At 36.9% G+C, this 21,881-nt stretch overlaps 1 protein-coding gene across 3 annotated transcripts in view; it reads left to right on the forward strand.

The window, feature by feature from the left end:
* Positions 1 to 21,613, forward strand: part of FBXO25 (F-box protein 25) — a 30,784-nt gene extending 9,171 nt beyond the window's left edge. For 2 of the 3 annotated variants that reach the window (XM_071441745.1, XM_071441736.1), the window contains exons 3-11: positions 462 to 571; positions 1,888 to 1,937; positions 4,863 to 4,955; positions 8,416 to 8,509; positions 9,236 to 9,420; positions 11,303 to 11,485; positions 13,665 to 13,808; positions 17,863 to 17,889; positions 20,429 to 21,613. In XM_071441745.1, coding sequence (XP_071297846.1) covers positions 462 to 571; positions 1,888 to 1,937; positions 4,863 to 4,955; positions 8,416 to 8,509; positions 9,236 to 9,420; positions 11,303 to 11,485; positions 13,665 to 13,808; positions 17,863 to 17,889; positions 20,429 to 20,518 — 976 coding nt within the window. In that variant the 3' untranslated portion in view covers positions 20,519 to 21,613. The remainder of the gene's footprint in view (positions 1 to 461; positions 572 to 1,887; positions 1,938 to 4,862; positions 4,956 to 8,415; positions 8,510 to 9,235; positions 9,421 to 11,302; positions 11,486 to 13,664; positions 13,809 to 17,862; positions 17,890 to 20,428) is intronic. The other variant, XM_071441754.1, reaches the window with a different exon arrangement.
* The last annotated feature ends 268 nt before the right edge of the window (positions 21,614 to 21,881 follow it).

Genomic DNA, 21,881 nt, shown 5'->3' on the forward strand with positions numbered 1-21,881 from the left:
TTTGCCCCAAAGGTGACAGTAGTAAGAGAGATGTCATTCATTGCTGGCTTTCTGCCTGTGCAAGGATCTGCAATAATTCTTCACAGGCTTTTTACCTGTGTGCAGTTAAGGCTTGGTCCACTTCAAAAAATGGATTTTTGTACACCAGAACTCTGCAGAGTTTTACAGTCAGTCGTGTCTCCTTAGTCGTTCTTCCTGAATGTCAGTAATGATTTTCAAGGTACCTCTTAGGAAGATACTTTCATGTATTAATCACTTTGGCATAAAATTCAACCCCTCTGGGAAGAAAAGAAGACAGCTTCTCTCCAGATACATGTTGCTATAGACAATGAGGTAGAGGATCTTAATTAAGAACATGCTCTCTTTTTTTTCAGCTGGTAGAATTTAATGCAGAAAATTGTAACATGTATGCATCTTAAATATTTGATTACTGCTATTCTAATTAGATGTTTTTATTTCAGTATCATAACTGGAGATGATGAGAATGAAGAAGTGTACAATACTGAAGACTGTGAGTTTGCAGCCAAGAAAAGGAAAAAAGATCATTTTAGGAATAACACAGATTCTCAATGTAAGGCTGGGATTTTTCATTTATTTTAGAAGACTCACGTAGGTTCAGAGAAATGTTGTAATAGTCATGTTATACTCACCTATAGAGTAGCCTTCAAAGTTATGCCTATTTCTGTATTGGCAACAAATTCTGGTGTCAAAAGTGATATGTCTTAACTGAAACTATGTTGTTGATCATTTATTGTGTTGGATTTTTTCTTTCAAAGACCCAGAGGTTATGCATGTAAAAACAGTAATTGCTGAGTATTAGGTGTCTTCTGATACTAACCTCTGTTATATTTTGTGGACTAGTTTTAGATTAAATTCTTCTGGATGCTTCTGGGAGCTTCTGCTTCCCAAAGCAGATGGTTTATTTTGTTTATTTCAAGTTCTAATTAGTCAACTAACTCCAGAATCAGTTCATAAATGAGTATATTTTGTCATAATCATATCTCTTGATAAAGATTTTATCAGTCCTGAATTTCTTGGAGACAAGTCTCTTTTAAAAAATTAAGATATGAAAGCCATTTTATCAGTTGTCATTTGTAAAAGATTGCTTATACTTTGGACTGGAAGTGTGTATGGCAGCAAATATATTATTGAAGCAGAGAGTTTGGTAGAGTTGGTAAAAAAAGGTAAGTTGGTTAGCAGCTACTTGGCATTTCTAATGCTTTGATCTTGAAATGATCTGTTACTTGTATATCCCCAAAACTGTTAGAGAGATGGTGTTGCAGAAAGCTCCAAGCTTCTTCAGGCTTGTCTGAGTTTCAGGTATTTCAGAAGATTCAAGGGGCTCTAGGTCTCATTTGACAATGTGCAAAACTTTGTAAAAGCTGAAGGTCAGCCTGATTGCCTTTGTTAGTCTTGTATCCTTGCCTTCCCTGCAGTCCTCTGCAGTTAGTTGATGCCAAGTCAATGTAGAACAGGCATCTGTACAGAAGAAAATGGATTAGAGGGGTGGAGTGGTCAGGAACAAAAGTGTTGTCTATATCTGCTCTACTTTCAAATGCTAAGGAGCGTGTTGTATAAAAAAAAAGTCAGGAATTATGTCGGACCACTGTTATGTCAGTGGTTGGTCACAGCTGACAAAAGTTGTCATTCATCTGCCAGTTGTGTGCCAGCTCATGGGGTTTTAAAAAAGCATGTATATAACTTTTCTATTATTTTCATAAAGTCCATATCTTGTGACAATTTTTAGTTATCTTTTCCATCATTTATAAACTTCCTTCATTAAAACTGTTCTGCTATCTTATGAAGTGTTTTATTGAAAGTTGTATGTTCTGGAAGGCATTAACTAATGTGGAAGCCTAAAATGATTGTATTTTGATTTTATTTTAGGTTTTTATCGTGAAAAATGGATTTATGTTCATAAAGAAAGCACCAAGGAAGTAAGTCTGCATGGTGTGGGTCAATTCCTACAATCTTTGTGGTTCTTAATTGACAGACAGTATGTTGAAAAAAGTATTTTTGCCAGATGGTCTTAGGAGCTATACTTGACTCTCTTCATTGGCAACACTGGACACCTGCACGTGGTGAGGCAAAGGCAGCTGGCAAAGTGACTTCTCAGTAGGTCTTTGTGGCAGAGATGTGGGAACTTGCAAGGATAGAAATACAGTTCTTCACTACTTATCCAAGCCCATATATCTTTCTACTGTCTCTTTGAACTAAAATTGAAAGTATTTGCAAAACCAGAGAAATATCTCTAAAGAAGTTGCTTGCATCAGCCACCTGATATTTTGGGATCATGGTGTACATTTGAATGGAACTAAGTAAAGCATCAGTTTCAAATTTTACGAAGAGGATCATTATTTTCAACAAAGTCCACATGCTTTCAGTTTGGCATATAAACTATACCATGAAACTGCAAAGGGAATATGAAAGCTCTTGGAGTGACCTCTTGGAAGGTTAAAATACATCCATTGTATGTAGAGATTAAACTGTCTTGAAGTGTGAGTTTCATTCCTGTGCTGATTGCCATGGCTGTCTGAGATGTGTGGAACTGGAACACCAGTAAGGAGGTTTTACATCCACATGGTAATGCCAGCCAGGAGAGGGAGAAGGAGGTGAGGCTGATGACTGCAGTCATGCAGGCAGAAGTAGCTGTGAAGTTTAGAGCTGAGAGAGACAATACAGAGCTTTTTACTCAGGAAGGGCATGCTGTGGAGAAGAGCTTACATAAAAGGACATACTGCAAGGCTTTGCAGACCTTATAGACCAGTGACCCAGAGACTGCCTGTCTACATCTGAAGGGTACTTTAAAGCTTTTCACCAGATTCACAGCCCTCTTTCTGCTTAATCTTCTAGATTAGGTTACTTAGATTGGTCTGCAAAAGTCTCAATCATGCTTTTTCCCTTTGTGCTGCCTTAAATTAGGGTGAGAAAGAGCAGGGGGACAACAATCTGTCACCAGTTATTGTGGTGATTTGAATGATGAGGTTAAGCTGATGTTTCAAAAGTACATTGAGGCCAAAATACAAATAGCCTAAAATAATGCATTGGTCTCCTTAATAACCCATATATAAAGGGATTATTTTTCCCCTACTTGTGCAGAAGTTGGTGTACTAGTGACATGTTCTGTTTCTTTTTCATTCAGAGAGCAGACAAAATATTTTGGTTACCTTCTAATATTTGATCATTCATCTTTCAGGTTTATTTGGGTTTTTAGTATAAAAAAACCAAACCAGTGATGGTTAGAATTAAGCACTTACCTTTCAGGTAATTATTTGTATTAATTTAAAAGCTTAGAGTAGTAGGTTGAAAAAGTAGCAAGGAATAAGAATGCATGAACTGAAAAATCCAGAGCAGCAATTTAAGCTATTCTAAAACATAATTTGGAGGCTCTAGTTTTTCTTACAGGTTATAATCTTTCTTGATTTTGAAATAATGGTCTCACAACTAGGAAGCATTTCTTCCCAAGCTGGATACTGGTTTTTAGGGCAAAATGACAAGATAGGGAGGTCTTGATAAGAAACATGCTATGGGAGAGCATTGAAATTAAAGAAAACAAAACCAAGTATGGCTGAAATGAAATTGGAGATGTTTTTTGAATAATTTTGTCATGATGGTACCCTGGGAAAGATAGAGCTGTAGTTTCATAGCAGTCTGTTCAGGGAAATGTCTCTTATGTTAATGTTTTAAGCATGACCTAATGATAACTGTTTAGCCAGAGAACAGCCACAAATATTTCAGCGATTTCAAAAATTTCAACAAAAGTTTTGTTGAGTGTATGTGTTAATTCATTGCTTTTAGCTAATCAAGGTGTGCATACTGTGAAGTGTGCAGTGTGCTTGGGTCTGAGGCACATCAGCTGAATGAGCAAGCAGTGCAATCCTGAATTTGGTCATTAACCCACAGGCAGTAATTATCACCACTCTGCAGTGAATTCTTAACTGTCCCATTCTGCTGGGGTTACATGCATGGTAAGCATTCACTGGGTCACAAAAAGGAACATTATTTGTACTTCAAAACTTGTCAACATCCCATAATTTACCAAGGAAGTCTGTCTAGGAATGAACTTTAAATAATTATTTATCTTCCTCCTTCCCTGGGCTAATAAAGCCATAATAGCACACTGCTCTGCAAGACTCTTTTACCAGTCAGAGATTTTCCTAGCCTCAGTATGTTTGGTCCTGGGCTCCAGTGTGGCTTTGTGGCTCTAAATGTACTGAGTTTACATAATCCCATGTCATTTTGGGCTGCTTCTACCACCCTAAGTTGTTCTCAACAGCCTCTGAAACTTCCATTTTCACATTAGGATGTGGAGAAGTACCAAAGGAAAATGTACTTGCTTTTGCTCTTGGTGCTTAAAAAAAATGTGCCTAAACTTCTAGTACCTGGAAAACAAATTCTAGATGGTGAGACCATTTTTTCTTCTGATCCCAGAAGCAACTTGCTATGTTCTCACCCTCAAGTGTGAATCAGATAATTCTCATAATTATAGGCTCAGACAGCTGTAGAAGCAAGCCCTTCCTTGTGCAGGGCAAATGGGGACTGTGGTAGCCATGAAGGAGTTGCCAGCATTGTGGCCATGCAAGAGTGGAGCAGATTCCCAGGGAAATCAAATACCAATGATGCCAGATTACACATTTAGTATGATTTGAAAGGCCTTGCCTACATACCTGATAGTTACAAATAGCATATCTTGTTTCATTTAATTTCTTGTAGAACAAATAACTGTTCAGTCCAGAGGCACTGTATTTCCAGGGAGCATGGTATCCATTAGCATCAGCTGCATGTCAGAGTGTTTTTCTGAATGCTTTGCTCAATTTTGTCTTTGTTTGCTTCCATTTAAAGTGTGTTTTTCCCTTTCTCAGAGACATGGCTATTGCACCTTGGGAGAAGCCTTTAACCGCTTGGACTTTTCAAGTGCGATTCAGGACATCAGGAGGTTCAATTACGTGGTCAAAGTAAGCTCTTTATTTTATATGTATATTATAAAAATTGAGTAAATTTTCTCTGGTGAAAACTCACTATATGGCTGTCTGAAAGCCTGTAGCTTGAGGAGGATGGTGATGGCCAGTGTGCTGTGTTACTTAAAAGGGAAACATCAATGGTAGTTTCAGTTGTTCATCAGTCTGGGTAATGAACTCTCTTTAAAGGTAAAATAATTTCTATACAACCAAAAATAGTAAAGTGTTATCAATCTTAAATATACATTGCTGCATCTCAAATATGTTTCAAATAACAATTTCCAGAACAATACTTGATGTATAAGTATTCTGCTATTTCTGTATCTTCTGTAACTTCTTACCAGTCCTGTGAGTCATTGCAGTTTTTTTTTAATCAAGGACAAGGTATCTATGCATTTATCTTTGTTAACATTCCTTATAACTTTAGACTGGAGCCTCAATTACCTCAATGTCTCACCAGATGCCCACTTGGAAATGCCTGTTTTGGGGATACTGATCTCGTTCTAGTCCCAGGTTTATTTTATTATCTAACTTGAGGTAGTAAAGTGCTTGTCCCAGCTCCTAGAGAAGCTCAAAATCTGAGTCATATCAGGACTAGAGTGGACTGTTCAGTGGTGGGGCTGTTCACAAATATTGTATTTCTTGGAATGCATCCTGAACTTGAAAAGACACAAATAAAAATTAAACAAACATACCAGGAGAACAGCCTTACCACTAGCCTGTGGATTATTTGTAGAGAAAACACATTCTACCCATCCCTGTGAAGATGAGGCAATGTATTGTACTTTCAGAAAAACAAGAGATGTGGAAATAAATCAAAAAGGATTTGCTTCCAGGCTGGTGGTTAGGGTACTTGCCTGGTTTGTTCCCCTTGCAGGGTTTGGGGGTTTTTGGTATATGTATGTATTGTGGTTTAGAACATTATTTTCTAATGCTGTTTTGGGAGCAGAATCAAGAGCCTTGATCCTTCCCAAGACTTTTCAGCCTTGAACACAGTAGGAAGAGGAAAAACCAAACCACTTAAAAAAGGTGACTTGGTATAAATGGTGTCAACCTTGGGTGTCTCACTTGAATAGCAAGCAGGTAAAAGGAATGCAGATCTAGAATTTTGCATTTGTTTTAGATGTTGCAGTGCCTAAACTGGGTTGCCCAAAACAGTTGATCAAGACAAGGTGCAAAGTCCAGCATAAGCATGTTCACCAGTTTTTCTTCTGTTGACCAAGAAATATAAAAAGCTGGTTTAGTCAACCAGGCTTAAGATCTTTGAGGAAGGAGCACTATTTAAAATTCAGAAATTTAGCTTTGCAATCCAAACCCTTATTCTGCTAATAGCAGGCCCTAAGAAATCTGAGTGAATTTAAAATAGTAGATAGACTTTTAAAGTCCTTTAAATGTTTTAGAATTTATTTGGAATGTTTAAAATTTAGAATTGTTTTACAAATACAAAACTTTGATCATGCTTTTGCATCAGTTCCCCTGAGATGGTGGCTGTTTGTTGATAGCAAGGTATAACTCAAGAACTACTTTTACTGTTTTTAAAGACCACTCCCTACCCTAGCTCTTCTTTGATCCCAGACCATCAAGATGATTCTCCAACTAACTAAAGATATGTCATTTTTTATTAAAAATTAGTATTGATGTCTGTCCAGGACTCTTAGGATAGGTAGTGAGGGGGAGAAGGTAGGATCAGTTAGTTTTTTGTATTTGTTGGTGCTGTAGTGTATTGATAACTTTGTAGCTGTTCAATTCTGATACACTGAATTTGATGTGGGTGGGTTTTGTCCCAATGTTTCTGAGTAAACAGAGATCATTCGAAGTTACAATCTCTAGTAGACAACATAAGCCATGGCTCTGCATGTATCAGTGTGTGATCCTAGTACTCTGCTACTTTGCTGTTGCTACAATTGTCTTAATCCTTGCATATTAACTTTCACTGAAATTGGAATCTTCATTACAATTAATCAGGTGGAATTTGTTTCTTTAATTTCCTCTTTAGACTGAGCAACATAACTGATTTTTTTTTAATTAATCGAGAGAAATGTACCTACTTGCTTGAACTGGCAGGCTGCCAGAGACCTCTAGGTATGTTCTCAATTATTAATCAAGCTAATAGGCTTTGAAAAAGCCAACAAAGAGATCCTGGTATCTATCTATCCAGTTTTTGAGACTAGATTGCTTGTATTTAAATACATCAGGACAATTATTTCTTTCTTTCATAGCACATAGTATTTTGTCAGAGATGGTGTAGAGGAGCCAGAAGTAACATTATTAAATCAGGGACAGAACAGGTGTATTCTTTCTCCCTCCCAAGGAAAATTATTGTTGAGTGAAGTGTCAAATTGGTGTTTGGGAAATGAAGATACAATATAATTTTTGGCAAGCTTAGTCTTTTTCATTCTCTGTGCCAACACTTGGTGCTGCCTTGTACCAGAACACTCTGTAGGGAATGCTGTTTTCTGCTCCATGCTTTCCCTTTCCAATGTGTTGAGAGCAGTTGTTCTGAACTCATTGTTATAAAGTGCAAATTGCAAAGCTCAGTGCCACACTTCTAAACGTTGCAATGGTGTCACAACATCAACGTCTCTCATAATAAGAGAACATTTTTTGTTGAAGAGCTAATGGTTCTTATCAGCTACATAACTGAATCTGAAATGTAAAAGCAAATGTGCCAGAATGGAGCAAGGACTGCCTCTAGTAGCTATAGCTTGGCATTCATGTGAGGCAAGAACTTAAGCTGTTGTGATTATTTTGCCCTAAACCATTGCTGCCATTCTTGTCACTTTGTTTGCTCACAGTGGTTTCAGAGACAGATGTGTGGACAGCTAGGAGATTCTTACTATAATACTTAAGAGAAAGTTACTGATATGGTTTGTACACTGCTCATTATTAGATTGCCGTGGTTCATTCTACCAGGGACCTGAATGTTGGTCTAATACAGAAGTTGGTTTTGCCTAGTTTAGGCAAAATAGGGTATTTCCTCTCCATGAGTAGAAAGTAGTGCACTAAATCCATCACACTTCAGTTTGACCAGTATGACACTTTCACTCAGAAGCTGTAATTCTGGTAGCTGGTATCAGTTCAGAGTGATGTTCCTGGCCACCAGATCTGTCAGGGACTTCAGGACCCAGCCACATGCAATTTCACGTTTGTATTTGTGAGCCCCCAAAACAGACTTTCTATGTCATTTCCCTACAGCTCATAAAGTATGTCATGTGCTTTGCCAGAGATAAGCATTTGCTCAGTATTTTGAAAGTGTGCATCCTTCAGAAATTGTTCATGGGATGCCAGTAGGAATGCTTAAAGCTTTCCACATGTCTTACTTTGTCTTATGAAATCTGTAGTTATATTTTTACAAAATGCCAATTCAGGCTGTTGTAGGTGAGCGTATGCACTAAATGTGCATTTAAAACCATCCTTTACTTCTGTCATTCTTCTGACTTTAAATTTTTTGTCATAGCTTTTGCAGTTAATTGCAAAATCCCAGTTAACTTCACTGAGTGGTGCAGCACAGAAGAACTACTTTAACATTTTGGACAAAATTGTGCAGAAGGGTAAGACCTAAAGATTTTTAATCTAATGGTTCAGATTTAATTGGTGTAACTAAGCTATCAACTGATTTTTTTTGTTGTTGTTAGTCTTATTACCATTTTTACATTGTAAGACATAGTAATGGCATTCTTAATTATGCCAGGTTTCATACTTCCCATCCTGTGATTGCAATAAGTTATATTCTCTTATTGAATGAAGTCTATTGAAACAGGTTGGTGAAATTATGTGACATTTAGATTCTATTCAAAAACTATTGGTTAAATTATACTCTTCACAAAATGCAGAAGCTTTTAGGTTAATAAAATTTTTGGGTTTCAGTTTGCATGTTGTACTGAGACTCAAAAAACATACATTTTGATTATTTTAAGAAAAAGCCATTACATTATATTGATTTTTTTTATTTTTTTCTGGTAACCACATTAATGAAGATGTTATACTGTGTGATTTGAACTGAAGAAACTGGATTTATACCTACCTGTTTAGCATTAAGCTTATTAAATGCATAGCATGAATTTTTGCATCAAATTTGCCTGTGAGATTGTTCATTATTGATCTTGTATCTAAGGAACAGCACCAATGAATGTCATGGTGGGAATTAGGGCAGTTATTTGTACAGAAACAATTGAGTTGTAATTAATTAATCTAAAAAAGGAGTGTTGATTAGCTTGAGCTATTAGCTTGATTAACTCTGTCAACCAAAATTGTATTTGGTTTGTTTTGTTTTCCAGTTATGGAAGACCAATATAATCCACGATTGATCAAAGATCTTCTGCAGGATCTGAGTTCTACTCTCTGTATACTGATTAGGGGAGTAGGAAAATCTGTGTTGGTAGGCAACATCAATATTTGGATTTGCCGATTAGAAACTATCCTTCTGTGGCAACAACAATTAAAAAATCTTCAGATGAACAAGGTACATTATTAAATCATGTTAATTAATATTTGGGGGAGTAGAATTATGTTGAATATTGCATGAGGATTTCTAAGTGAACCAAGTTTTAAATACATTTTATACAGTTTTACTTGTTTTGTTTTATGAAGAAGTAATGTGAAATTAACTCACTGGCATCAACTTAATTTTCTAATGTTTTAGTAGCTTTTCTCTGGTGAAAACTGCTACAGTGTCTGTACTGGTGCTTTGTAGTAGAGATACAGATAGAATTGGTTTTCCCACTTAAGTCTTAAAAAAATTGTCTCTAGTTTGTCAGATAGACATGGGGAAAAAGCACCAATTTTTAGTTCCAAAATAAATTTTCTACAACTGAAGAAATACAAATCTAAAAGACATTTTGGAGGTGTATCAACTCAAGTAGCAATTTTACAGATTTATTCATTAGCACAGTTGCTTTTGTAAAAAAAAAAAAAAAAGATAATGACTTCAGCATCTGGATTCTCCTCATGTGACTGTGTTCAAAGCATGTGGTATGCACTGTTCCAGGGTTTTATGGTGGAAACTTCTGATGATAAGCAGGCAACTTTTTTAATCTGACTGGGTTACTCCTGGGAGAAATCCTGTAAGATATTGCTCACTATAAAATCATACAAGTGTTGTATCTATTGGCTTCCAGCTATGAAATTTTCAAATTGTCCTTTCTGTGTGAGCTGGTTATCTGAATAAACCAGCTACTCTTGGAATAGAAAGGAGAACTGAGAAACCTGGTCTCAGCAGTTTCCATGCACCAGGCAACCACAGCACAGACACTTCTGAGACAGTGCAGCTACTGCTGCACTTGTTCCCTTCCAGCATGACACTTCCCTTGGAGCTGTTTTACACTGGCTGAAGATTCCATGAGGAATCTTGCATCTGTAGTGCTCACATAGTCATCCCTCAGAGAAGGAATGCTGCTGCCCCAGCAGTGCCTGGACCAGATGACTCCATGGAAAGTCTGATCTATAAGCAAGGTGAATGGCTGGGAAGGAAGCAGACAGAAATGTGAGCCCATGGGTGCAGGGCTGCTGTGCTGCCACCACCTTGTGACAGGGCAGCTCTGCTCCCTGGGGCTGGCAGCTGCCCCTGCTCCCTCCCTGCCAGCTGGGCACAGCCTCCAGCCTGCTGGGCCTCTGCCAGCTGCCACTGTGGGCTCCAGCTGCAGTCCTGTAGGAGCTGTGCTGCTGCTTACCCCACTGCAGCTCACAGAGCTGTATAATCTTGATGAAAACATTCTCAGTGCTCTCATCTGTCACCTCGGCAGGTCTCATTTATAAATGAGGGGGAACTTTCTCTAGACTTTGGAAATTATTCCACTCTCTTGCCTCTAACATCCAAAATGCTTTCATTTTGTATCTCTGGTCTTCAGTCCTGTATTCTATATTCTATTCTGTACTCTAGTTGGCTTAAGGCAAGTTGATATGGGTTTTGTTTTTTAATAAAAATTGAGAAACTATAGGGACCCAATAAGTTAGAAATAACCGGTTCATTACTTTCTTATAGTTAAAGCTTTAACACACTATGGATGGAATTGACTAGATTATAGTTTTCAAGACTGCATAATATTATTTTGAGAGAACTGTTTCAAAAATTATTTGAAATTTAAATAATGGATTAAGGGTATGTTTATTTTAACAGTAGGAAAGCTATGAATTATAAAGCTTACAGTTTGTTGCTTCTTCTGTACATTAATTTAAATTTTCAACAGCAGTTAGAGAATAATTGTAGGCAAGCATTAACCATAGATTTTACTCAATGATTTGAAAAAACTAAACTAAGGCCTAAGATGCCTGTAAAGTAAAGAATCTTATTTGTACTTTATACTGTCATGTTTTTGTAGCTAAAAGTCTTCAACTCTTATTTCCAGCAAGTCAACAATGGACTTACACTTAGCGATCTCCCTCTCCATATGCTGAATAACATCTTATACAGGTTCTCTGATGGCTGGGACATTATTACTCTGGGTCAAGTGACCCCAACTTTGTACATGCTTAGTGAAGACAGACAGTTGTGGAAAAAACTCTGCCAGTACCATTTTGCAGAAAAGCAGGTAATAAACTCTGTTATTTGTATAAATGTAGCTTTTTTGATATCATATAGTAATAAGGGAGCATAAACTTGCCCTTTTTGAGATAAAAGTGTATCATTTTGTGCAGTAATTGTGAGTATTCTCTGTATTTGGGGCTTGATTCCTCCTAAATGTTCAATTCAGTATGTCTGTGAGTTTAGGATAACTACTGGGCTGTTTCCTTGCATTATTTTTGAAAGTGGATGAATTATTTTTGAAAGTGAATGCAAGGAAACAGCCCAGTAGTTATCTTAAACTCACAGACATACTGAATGCAATATTTAGGAGGAATCCAGCCCCAAGTACAGAGAATACTCATAATTACTGCACAACGATTGCAAGATGGACTTTTTAAAAAACTGCCTAGCCAGTGTTGTAGAGGAAACCTCTAAAGTGTTCTTCTGAAATAGAGCTTGCTTTACCAACTAAGGTAGGCAGACAGGTTTCGCAAACTTTTAAGCTACATGAAAATTCTGGAGAAGCCAACTTGAATCTTTGCTAAGAAGATAAGAACAAATGCTTTGAAATTAATAAAAGAAAGAGAAGCAGTAGTTTCCTGTCACTTCCTCATAAAGAGCATTAAATTAATCTAGGAATGACTCCAGAACTGTCTTTTTCTGACATTAATAAATGCTGGGAAAAAATCAGACTATGTGAAAATAAACCTAAGAAAGTGGAAGGTACCTCATCAGAGCTGGAGGAAGAACTTCTGAATTCTAGTACATTCTGTACTGGAGGAAGCCAAAGTGCCCCTTCTTCAATCTGGCAGGTTGAAGTTGCTTGGTGACTACCAGATTAAATATTAATGTAATGGGGAAGACAGAACTGAAGCTCAATTAACTCATGCAGCATTGACCCAAATAAGATTTTTTTTTTTTTGTGTGAGATGAAAGGTTTTAGAATTAACTGTGGAAGAAAATAGACAGAAGCAAACTGAAAACCCATCTTCAGGAGCAGCCTAGAAGAATTCAAGGTGAAGTTACAAGGATAACAAATTTAAGCTTGTGTAGCAGTTGAGTGGATTTTGAGGGTAGATGAGGTAAGCTCTATTGAACAGTGACAAAACTGGTTAGAGAGGAACTTCTTATACTAGGGTAATGCAGGGAGAAAGATCCTGAAGTGTTTCAGTGTAATTAGCTGTCCCTGTGTCCCATAAAGTACTCTTGTACACAGTGTTTCCAGTGTGTTCCTGAATGTTCACATTCAATTTCTTACCAAGTTATTATTTAATGATATTCCCATATCAAATTCTGCTTCTTCTCCTTAAAAGTGTACTGGCTTAATAAGCAACAGAATCACATGAGGTTAGTTTCTTCTGTCCCCTGCAGTGTGTTTGTTGAGCCATTGAAACAACCATGAAAACATAATTGATATCTGAAGAGCATTTTTGGAAAAAAAATGAGAGCCATTATGAAACAAAATAAAGTGTAGCTGAAATCAGGCATTTCTATTCTCTCCCCATTCAGGAATTGTCTTCTGAATGAAGAAAGCCTTCAATGTATTAGCATTAATCCACACTGAGTGGAACAGAAGTCTTTTATAATACATACTTAATAAACCTTGTCTGTCTCTCAAGCTGGGGAGGAATAGCTGTAGTGCAGCAGCTAATCTTTACATGCAGATAAAGTCCTCAAGAAGTACATCAATCACTAATTGTTGCTATCCTTCTAGAAAGATCACAACCAAATGGGAAAAATAAACATGTATATGCTTTTAAAATTAAAGAAAAAGCTTTATTTGAATTCATAATGCTTTAACAGAAAACCACCCTCTGTAATGCACAATCATGTTTTTAAATCTCATTTCTGAGTGGTTTGGGTTTTTTAAAAGGATAAAATTAATTGCTTACAGCTCTAAATACTGTTTTGTTAAATGCTTCTTGACTATAATTAGAATAATTTTGAGACAGTAGAATTAGATCAGCTGTGTATGGCCTAGTTTTTCTTGGCAAATATGCACTCTCCTATTTTTAGTCTTTGCCTTCCATCTTTTTTGTGGCCAGATCTGTCACTGCTTTGCAGAGATGTATGATGTCATAATATTGACTTCAAAGAATTCTAGTTACAAAACTTCAGTTTAACTACCTTCCCCCCACCTTCCTATGTCCTTTGCCTGAATTGACTACAACAATTTTAAAGGAAGATATTAATTTTATGTCTAGTTCTGTAGGCATTTGATTCCATCAGAGAAAGGTCACATTGACTGGAAGCTGATGTACTTTGCACTTCAGAAATATTACCCAATAAAGGAACAGTACGGGGACACCTTGCATTTCTGTCGACACTGTAGTATTCTGTTTTGGAAGGTAAGAGCTTTGGAACAGATAATCAGAAATAAGTTCAAACAGCTACTGGTGATCATCTGCGAGGAAAAATATGGTCATCTTATCAGCTTTCTCATGTGAAAGGTGATTGGATAATATCTAACCTCAAAATAATATATAAAACTTCCATATAATATCTCTGTTAAATTCTAAAGTTGTTCTTAAGCTTGGCTTCTTATTTCTTGGTATCTGATAACCTCAATACTTAGAATTGCAATGAAAAGTGCCATGTGGAAAGAGTTACTCTGTCTACTTCTATTAATTTGATCTTATGGAAAATTGTGAGGGACTAGTCTGAAGTTAGTGTTTTTAATAATGCCATGGTAATCAATACATGTCTAATGAGAAATAATTGCTACATGTTTTCCTACACATTGGTATAGAAAAATGCATTGCTGTATTTTTATATTTTTGCTTCTGTCCCATATGAAGCATGGAGGAATGTTTAAAACTTCATCCAGAGTGTGTTTTACCCTGGTTTTGAGGTTTGCCATGAAGCATATATTGTCTTACAGGATGGTTTTAATTTCAGTAGGGCATTCTCTTCTTTAATGTGTGTTATTACCTAATCCTGCTTTTACTGTGTGGCACTGTAACAGAGCCTTCTAGTTAGTGAGGCTTCCTTAATTTTTACAGCTGAAAGATTAGATAATAGGTAGTGTCAAGTGGACAGCAAAGAGCAAGAAATGTTTGAGAAATCTTGGAAAATACTCATATTACTCATATTCTAATTAACATAAATTAGTTGCTCTTGTGTCATCTTTCTGTGATTTTTATGAGAACTTCTATGTCAGTGTGAGGCTTTTTAATTTTCCTTCAAAAAACCTAGGCTGTTTAACAGGATAAGCTAAATGCTGCTAGAAATAGTGTGTTCCTTAATGATGTAATCTTGAAGTTGAGTATTTTTGATATCATGGGAGTCCTTCCAGGTAGTAATGCTTTGCAAAATTAATAATAGGAAAGCAGGTAGCCAGAATTAGCTTCTACTGTGAAAAGCCTGGGCATTTTCTGAAGGATCTGTGTCAAGAATGACTAAGAGCTTTCATTACAGTGGACTAAGTCTTTAGCATGTAGCTCAATATGTAAGATAAATCCTCTCTCTGAAAGGGGAAATTTCAAAGGTAAGTACACAGGTGCATTTAGGTGGGCATTTGTGGTATCAGATTTCTCTGGATTGCCTGCCATCACTGTGTAGAGTTAATGCTTTCCACACTAAATTTCTCTCATTTTGATCTTAGTATAATAGAAAAGTACAAGTATCTAATATTAGGAATTACTTTGAATGTGTTTGGAATTAAATGTTAACTTTGGAGATGGTGGGACAGTAGGAGGCAGTGAACCTGTGCAGGTTGCAGTTGTGTTCCAGTAGTAGGTTATAGCAGTCAAGGTGACAAGACACATGTTCCAATGTACTGCTGGAATAATAGGGTTCATTTTGAACTTCTAAATCCTTTGAAACACAGCACAGGAAGTTCTAAAGGTACTTTAGACTGATGAGCAGTACCTCCTAAATCACCATTCCAGTGCTGCCTCATCGTGGAGATTTGGGCAGCTCTTGTAGTGGCAGTGCAGTTATAGATTGGTTGTGTGCTTCTGCACAAAAATATTGGAGCAGGTGTTTGGGATCAGCTGTTTCAACAAGAGCACAGTCAGCAGGTTGAGGAAAGCCATTATCCCTTTTCATGCAGCACTCATTAGACCATCTGGGATGCTGCAGCCATGAGGCCCCCAGCAGAAGGGAGATACTGATAAGCTGGGTGAAGTTCAGGTGAGGGTCATATAATCAGGGAGCTGGAGGACTGGCCATGTGAGGAGTGGTGGAGAAGACTGCTTCAGGGGGACATAAGAGCCTGCCCTGAGGACAGCCAAGCAAGGGAACAGTTTGAGCACAGAGCTGATGCAGTTTCCATCCTTGGATATGTTCAGGAACTGACTGGATGAAGCTCAGAGCAGCTTGGTCTGATCTCCCAGCTTAGCCTGCTTTGAGCAGGAGGCTGGGCCTCCTGAGTGCCTCTCAGCCTGATCATTCTGTGAGCCTACATTGCAGTATTCCTTCTCTAGTCTTGGCATCTCAGCCTTGTCTCTGTCTTAAAATAAATGATGATCAGGCTGAAGTGGATTGTTAAATGAATTGATTTATGCATAATTGGCACCCTTATTGGCAGGGACAAGTGAATTTTTCATCTGAAATACCGTCCCGCTTTTTACAGGGCAGTGTGGGTCAAGTAGTGCTGGTCACTCAGTATATGGGGAAAAAAATAGTGCTGCCTTTTTTTTCAGACACTTGTGTCTGTATCCTTTCCCAAGCTTGCTAAAGAGAGGTGAGAAATAAAGCAGGGGTGAGGGGCAAAGGGACAGGAGCTACTTTATTAATTCTAGATAAATCCTGTTCTAGGTGAAAATACTCTTTAATCAGAACTTTTGTCAGGCTTTGAAAATTTATTCAAACTTCAGTATTATCCTTGATTAGAAAGATTGTTAAATTAAATATGGGTATATGAGTGCTTGACATACAATTATATCTCTAATGCATGGCCAGAAAAATCCAAAATAAACAAAGCAAAAAAACAACAAAAACGCTACCACCAAATCCAAATTTTAAAAGAGAAATCACAATTACTGCAGAGGAAAAGTAACAAGTGTTTGAATCTTGAAAGAAATGGAAGCCCTGTATTCTTGAGATAGCTGATAATATGTAAAAATTTTGTTTCTTCATTTAATGGTATAATTGAGAAGTCAGGCAACTTTTGTTTCCAAGGTCATTCAGAAGAACTTCACGCAGAGCTGAACTTTTCTTCATAAGGGATCTATTTTTATTTTTCTTCCTTCATTAAAGAGCAAAGCGTAACATTGGAATAGTTGCAGAGAAAAAAGAGCTAAAGCAATCAGGGCATGAAGTCTAGGAATGATTAATTTCTCTTAACTCAGTTGTGCTAGCAAGGAACGTGCCTGCTCTCCATAAATTGTTTTTGGAGACAGAAGTGGTGCATAAGCATGAGACTACTTAGGGGAATTATTTACACTAAGGGCCATCCTTGATGCAAGTAAATTGTAGTTTTGAGTAAGTGTGCTGGGAGGTAGGAGTTTCTATTTGAGACAAGGGTCTCAAATAGCCCAAAAGCACTGGCCTAGCTTGTGATGAGAAGAATTTTCAGCAATTTATGAAATTGATAATATTATGTAATTGCTGACAATGTGAGAGGGCTACTCCCAGTAAATTCTTGGAGCCTTCTGTTTTGTGTTCTTTTCAAAGAAAGCCTTGCAAAAAAAGAGACTGATGGCTGCTGAATTGAATTACCTATTGAACTGATGAAGTAGGGAAATGACTTTTTTCACTTTTTCAGTATGCATATAATAATCATAGTGGGTTTTTAACAAGTCTTTAGGAGTTTTTCAGGAAGAGGCATTTGTATTCCTTTACTTGTCTAAAATCTATAACCAGAGTCAATGTATATATAGCACGTAGAAGTCTCCTAAGTTCTTTGTTGGAAGTACAGTGACTTTTGTACTTTCCTGTGTTAGGAGGAAGTCATAGGAAAATTTTCATATTGAACATCTGTTTTCAAAATGACTTCTTGCTAAAGGATTTGTCCGTGATGAAACTGAAAAAAACCACATAATTTCAATAGTGCAAAAGTAATGACTAATTATTGTGTGATACCTCTGAGTGCTTTCATGTATATTATTTCCTCTGTTCCACTAGGCACCATTGCAATTGTGGCAGGTTCTTTTATTTTCCTGAGCTTACTTAGTAATACTTTTCAATTATCTCAGACATGGCCACAGAAGCTGAAATATCTTTTCTTCTTTCAGTTTCCAGGACTTTATGAAAACAGTGTAATCACTTTGCATAACACTTAGTTTTAGTCTTCTTGCAGCTTGTGCTGATTTTGGTTCCCACAAAGCTGCTTGTGATTTGCCACAAGAATAAAAGACTTTTTCTAAATGGCTTATCAACCTTTGCTTAAATAAAGCTTAACTCTGCTTCTTTTACTTTATGGCTCTCCTTCCTGCTTCCTTCTTCACGATTTCAAAGGACTACCACCTTGCTTTGTTACTCCAGGTATTTCTTGTGTCTCATCTGTTTTCATTGCTGACTGTTCCATAATGTCAAAGTGAATAATGTGTTCCTTTCTAATTATCTGTTGCTCTTTGTTTTGATTTTTCTTTCTGCACATCAGTTCAGCAGCAGGAATAGTTTGTTTCTTGTTCCCTTTTAGATAAAGGTAGTGATGGCTTCTCATCTCAGCTTTTCATCATTTTGTCTTTTATTATTGCCATATTCCCTCTTAATGCCATTTAAACTAGGAGCCATAATTCAATTTCTAATGAGCATAGATGTCAGTGGGATCAGACAGATTTTGCTAAGAAATAGATTTCTCTGCACTCAGTGTTATTATAAACTGTTTTCTGCATTCCCTGATGTATTTAATTCAGTACTTAAATCTGAAGAGTAACATGCACCTCAGATAACTTTCATACCAAGGTACTAAAATTGATTTTATTGCACTTGGAATGCTGTAGTCGTATTTACTTTTATGGAGAATTTCTGTGAAAAGAAATTCCCCAAAACAGGCTGCATGTGACTTGAGATAGTCAAGGGAAGCAATTATATTGTTGCCTTCTGGAAGAAGAAATGGTGAAAATACTTTTACGGAGATTCTTAATGTCTAGCTATGCTAGATTTTGAGGAAAACAACCACATTAGCCAGTAAACACTCCTCCTGGGGAATTCTCTTCTTACTTTGAAAGAAGTCTGCTTTAGCTTTGAAACTTTGAAATCCAATCATTTTAACACTTTGAGTGTTTTTATCTATTATTTAGTTTATTATTCCCATGAAAATGTATTTCTCTTGAAATGAGGAGTCCTCATAATTACAAGAAAGTTGTGATTCTTTTTTTCAGTCCTCATCACTTTTTTCACTGTAAAACTTATTTTGTTTTCAATAACTAAAAACACCAGTAACTGATCTCTGAGATTTTTGTTGCACCTGTATTTCCCAACTGGGTAGAACTTTCAAAAATGTTTTTATAATGATGTGCAGAGAAAGCAGCATGTTACAAACTCAGTTTAAAATATTCAGGAGTACAAATAAGAAAGAGGATAAACTCTACCTTGTTTCCAAGAATTATAATTCTGATGGTGCTTTTTTCTGGAAACTAGGAAAGTAATGACATGACATTGACATGGCAATGGGTAGAGAAGATAATAATCCATTAGCAACTACCTTTAAGAGTGTTTTCTGGAGTGGTGCAGCTCTTCCTTGCAGATGTCATCTCAAGATGAAGGTGTTAAATTTAACACTTCTGATTTTGGTCTTGGTCATCTGTTCTTTCTCATCTGCAGATTCCCCTATTAGGCAGTTCTACCTGGCTCTCTTTTTTATGTGTATGTTTGTCTTTCCCTCTGTGTCATGAATCTAACAACTGTTTCTCAGGTGATGTTAAAGCAGTTATTAAAAAGAGTGGGAGGATGAGGAGGTGAGAGCACCTGGTGTATTCTTGTAGTCCTCCATAGACTTATTGAAAAAACACAGATAATAAATCTATTGAGTAACAATTTTCACTGGAAAAGTGGAGCAGTATTTAGAATGTATTTCACCTGGTGCACTTTGGTGCTGCAAAGGCTTTGGGTGGGAATGTGGCAGTGAGAAAAATAATCACTTAGAGATTCTTTCATTCTATTAACAGAATGGCATGTAATTTCATTTCCTATGGAAACAAAAGCAATGAGGACCATGGTAGTCTGTGATCTGTTTGTCATGTATTTATCTAGTTTTCTTCCCTCACATGGTGCATTCACCAGCATTGGTGGAAAAGAGACAGAAACTCCTTAAAGCCTGATGAGGACACTTCTGAGCCTTACAACAACACTGACAAGTTTTTTTAACTTCTCCATTGAACTGTCTGGGAACTTCTTCTCGTTACACCTCTGCATTTCCCTCATTTAGGGGGTTTTAATAAGATGCAAACTACAACTTTTTGTTCAAAGAAGAATTTGAATCTTAAATAATCAGACAGGTCTGCTGAGGTCAGATTTCTGTAAGAGGAAAGAAAGCACTGCAGGCTTAGTGAATTTGTAACGGCAAAGCCTTTCCACCCTGTCTTACTTCTCTATTCCTGCCTTGCCTAGGTGCCAACTTCAGTTTTAAGGCAGTGCTTTCATTTCACTTGGGGAAAAGGTGGGCATGAAAGATGAAAGAAGGATTAGGAGGGAGGAAAGGTAGGAAAGCTTTTAAGACTGTGAATTCAAACACACTGATCAGTTTTTTTGAGGAAATATCTGCTGCCCATAATTTTCAAAGCAAGGGACTCATTTTCCCCCAGAGCAATAGATGACTTCAAGTTTTGATTAAATAGATAATTTAGGCTCAGTAAAGCTGGTGCCTTTTGCCTTTTTGTTATGCTTACTGAAAAATAATGAATAAGGAAGATAATAGTTTTTCAAGGGCTCCAGCTCAGGTTCTGGTACAAGGAGAGAATTGTTTTGGGTTTGTGCTTTTTTTTATTGTTTTGTTGGGGTTTTTTTTTTCCTAAATTGGGGGTGAAGGGAGACTGAATATGGAAAGAGAACTTGCTTATTTTTCTCCTTCATTTTTCAGGATACAGGACACCCCTGCACAGCCAGTGATCCAAACACCTGTCTCATGCCAGTATCTCCTCAGCATTTTATTGATCTCTTCAAATTTTGAGACGTTCAGTAGCTGTTCTCCTGTGTTTGTGGCCATTTTTGTGAAGAGTCAGGCAGGATATGTTATGCTTTTTGTGCAATATATTTAAGTGTAATGTTTTATTGTAGTTTAAATAAATATATGGGGGAGATTATCAGAGAGGTTCATTTGGCATATTGCTTTTGTGCAGAATAGCAAGGAGGAAAGGAGAAACATTAAGAAAATTTCGTTGTCAGGAAATCTCCAGTGGACTTTTTTTCAAGTCCAAGAAAGACCACTTTAATCTCAACTTTAAATCTATGCTTTTGACGCCTTAATAGTTGGTTAAAATTATGTAGGGGAGTTTTGAAAATTTCATGGAAGAATTAAACTACTCTTGCAGGGACCAAAGGAGGGGGTTTTTTGTTAATCCTTCTTTCTATAAGCCATGGTTTCAAAACACCTCCATGTAATTTGCACTATTATAAAGAATAGGCCAATATTCTCTTAGGCTCTTACTACATCATTACAAAGGTGGCATTCATTTTTAGGAGTTAGTGAGTAAAATATAACTGTGGTTATATCTGCTGTTGAACCTATATGAATGAAGGAAATCAAACAATTTTTGTACATACATTATGCAAAAATATTTATTTTTCTTAAGGACTTTATTAAACATTTAACCTGTCTTAGCACATCTTGCAGAACTCATGAGACCAATCTGGGGCTACTGGAAATCTTTCTGATGGTAGCTGCAGCCTTCATTTATACTGTTTGGAATGTCTACAAGTGCAACTGTATTAATTTCATCTTCTAAGAAGAAGAGATTATTGAAATTTAATGAGGATGGAGTTGCTTGTTCCTAGACCGGTACAGTGGCAGAACACTATGCTCCCAACTGAGGTTCTAACCTGACAAGCTATGGGAAACACTGAAAGTCAGTCCGAGCTGGAGCACCTTCTGCCAAGTTAATCAGATGCTAAATTCTCCAGGAAGCTTTTTTTTTTCTATCCTGTAGAACAAAATAATTGCTTGGCTTAAGCAGGTGAAGGAAAAATTGTGAAAGTTTTGGATTTGTCAATGAAATTTAACAATATGTAATGTACAGAAAAAATAAATTATGTACCACATTCTGCACTTGCTTGTTCTGATTCCAGTTTTGTACAGTGTAATAAATCATGTTTTTATCTGTTATTCCTAGAAGCCTCTGGTGCATAGAGATGAATCCATTTGAATTGTGTAAGATCTTCTATAACCTGTTGTCTGTAGTAATTGGTAATGGAATGAGAAGCATACAAGCAGTCCTAGTGCTATTGCTTTACAGTAGTTTGTTGTATTAGCCCTTTTTGTAATAGCAGAGCTGGGCTGTTAATAGGCCACACAAGAAGGGGAGAATATTTGTCCT

The sequence above is a fragment of the Agelaius tricolor genome, unplaced genomic scaffold, assembly GCF_023055355.1.
Source record: "Agelaius tricolor isolate 1412-34295 unplaced genomic scaffold, bAgeTri1.0.p SCAF_1, whole genome shotgun sequence".
Lineage (NCBI taxonomy): Eukaryota > Metazoa > Chordata > Aves > Passeriformes > Icteridae > Agelaius > Agelaius tricolor.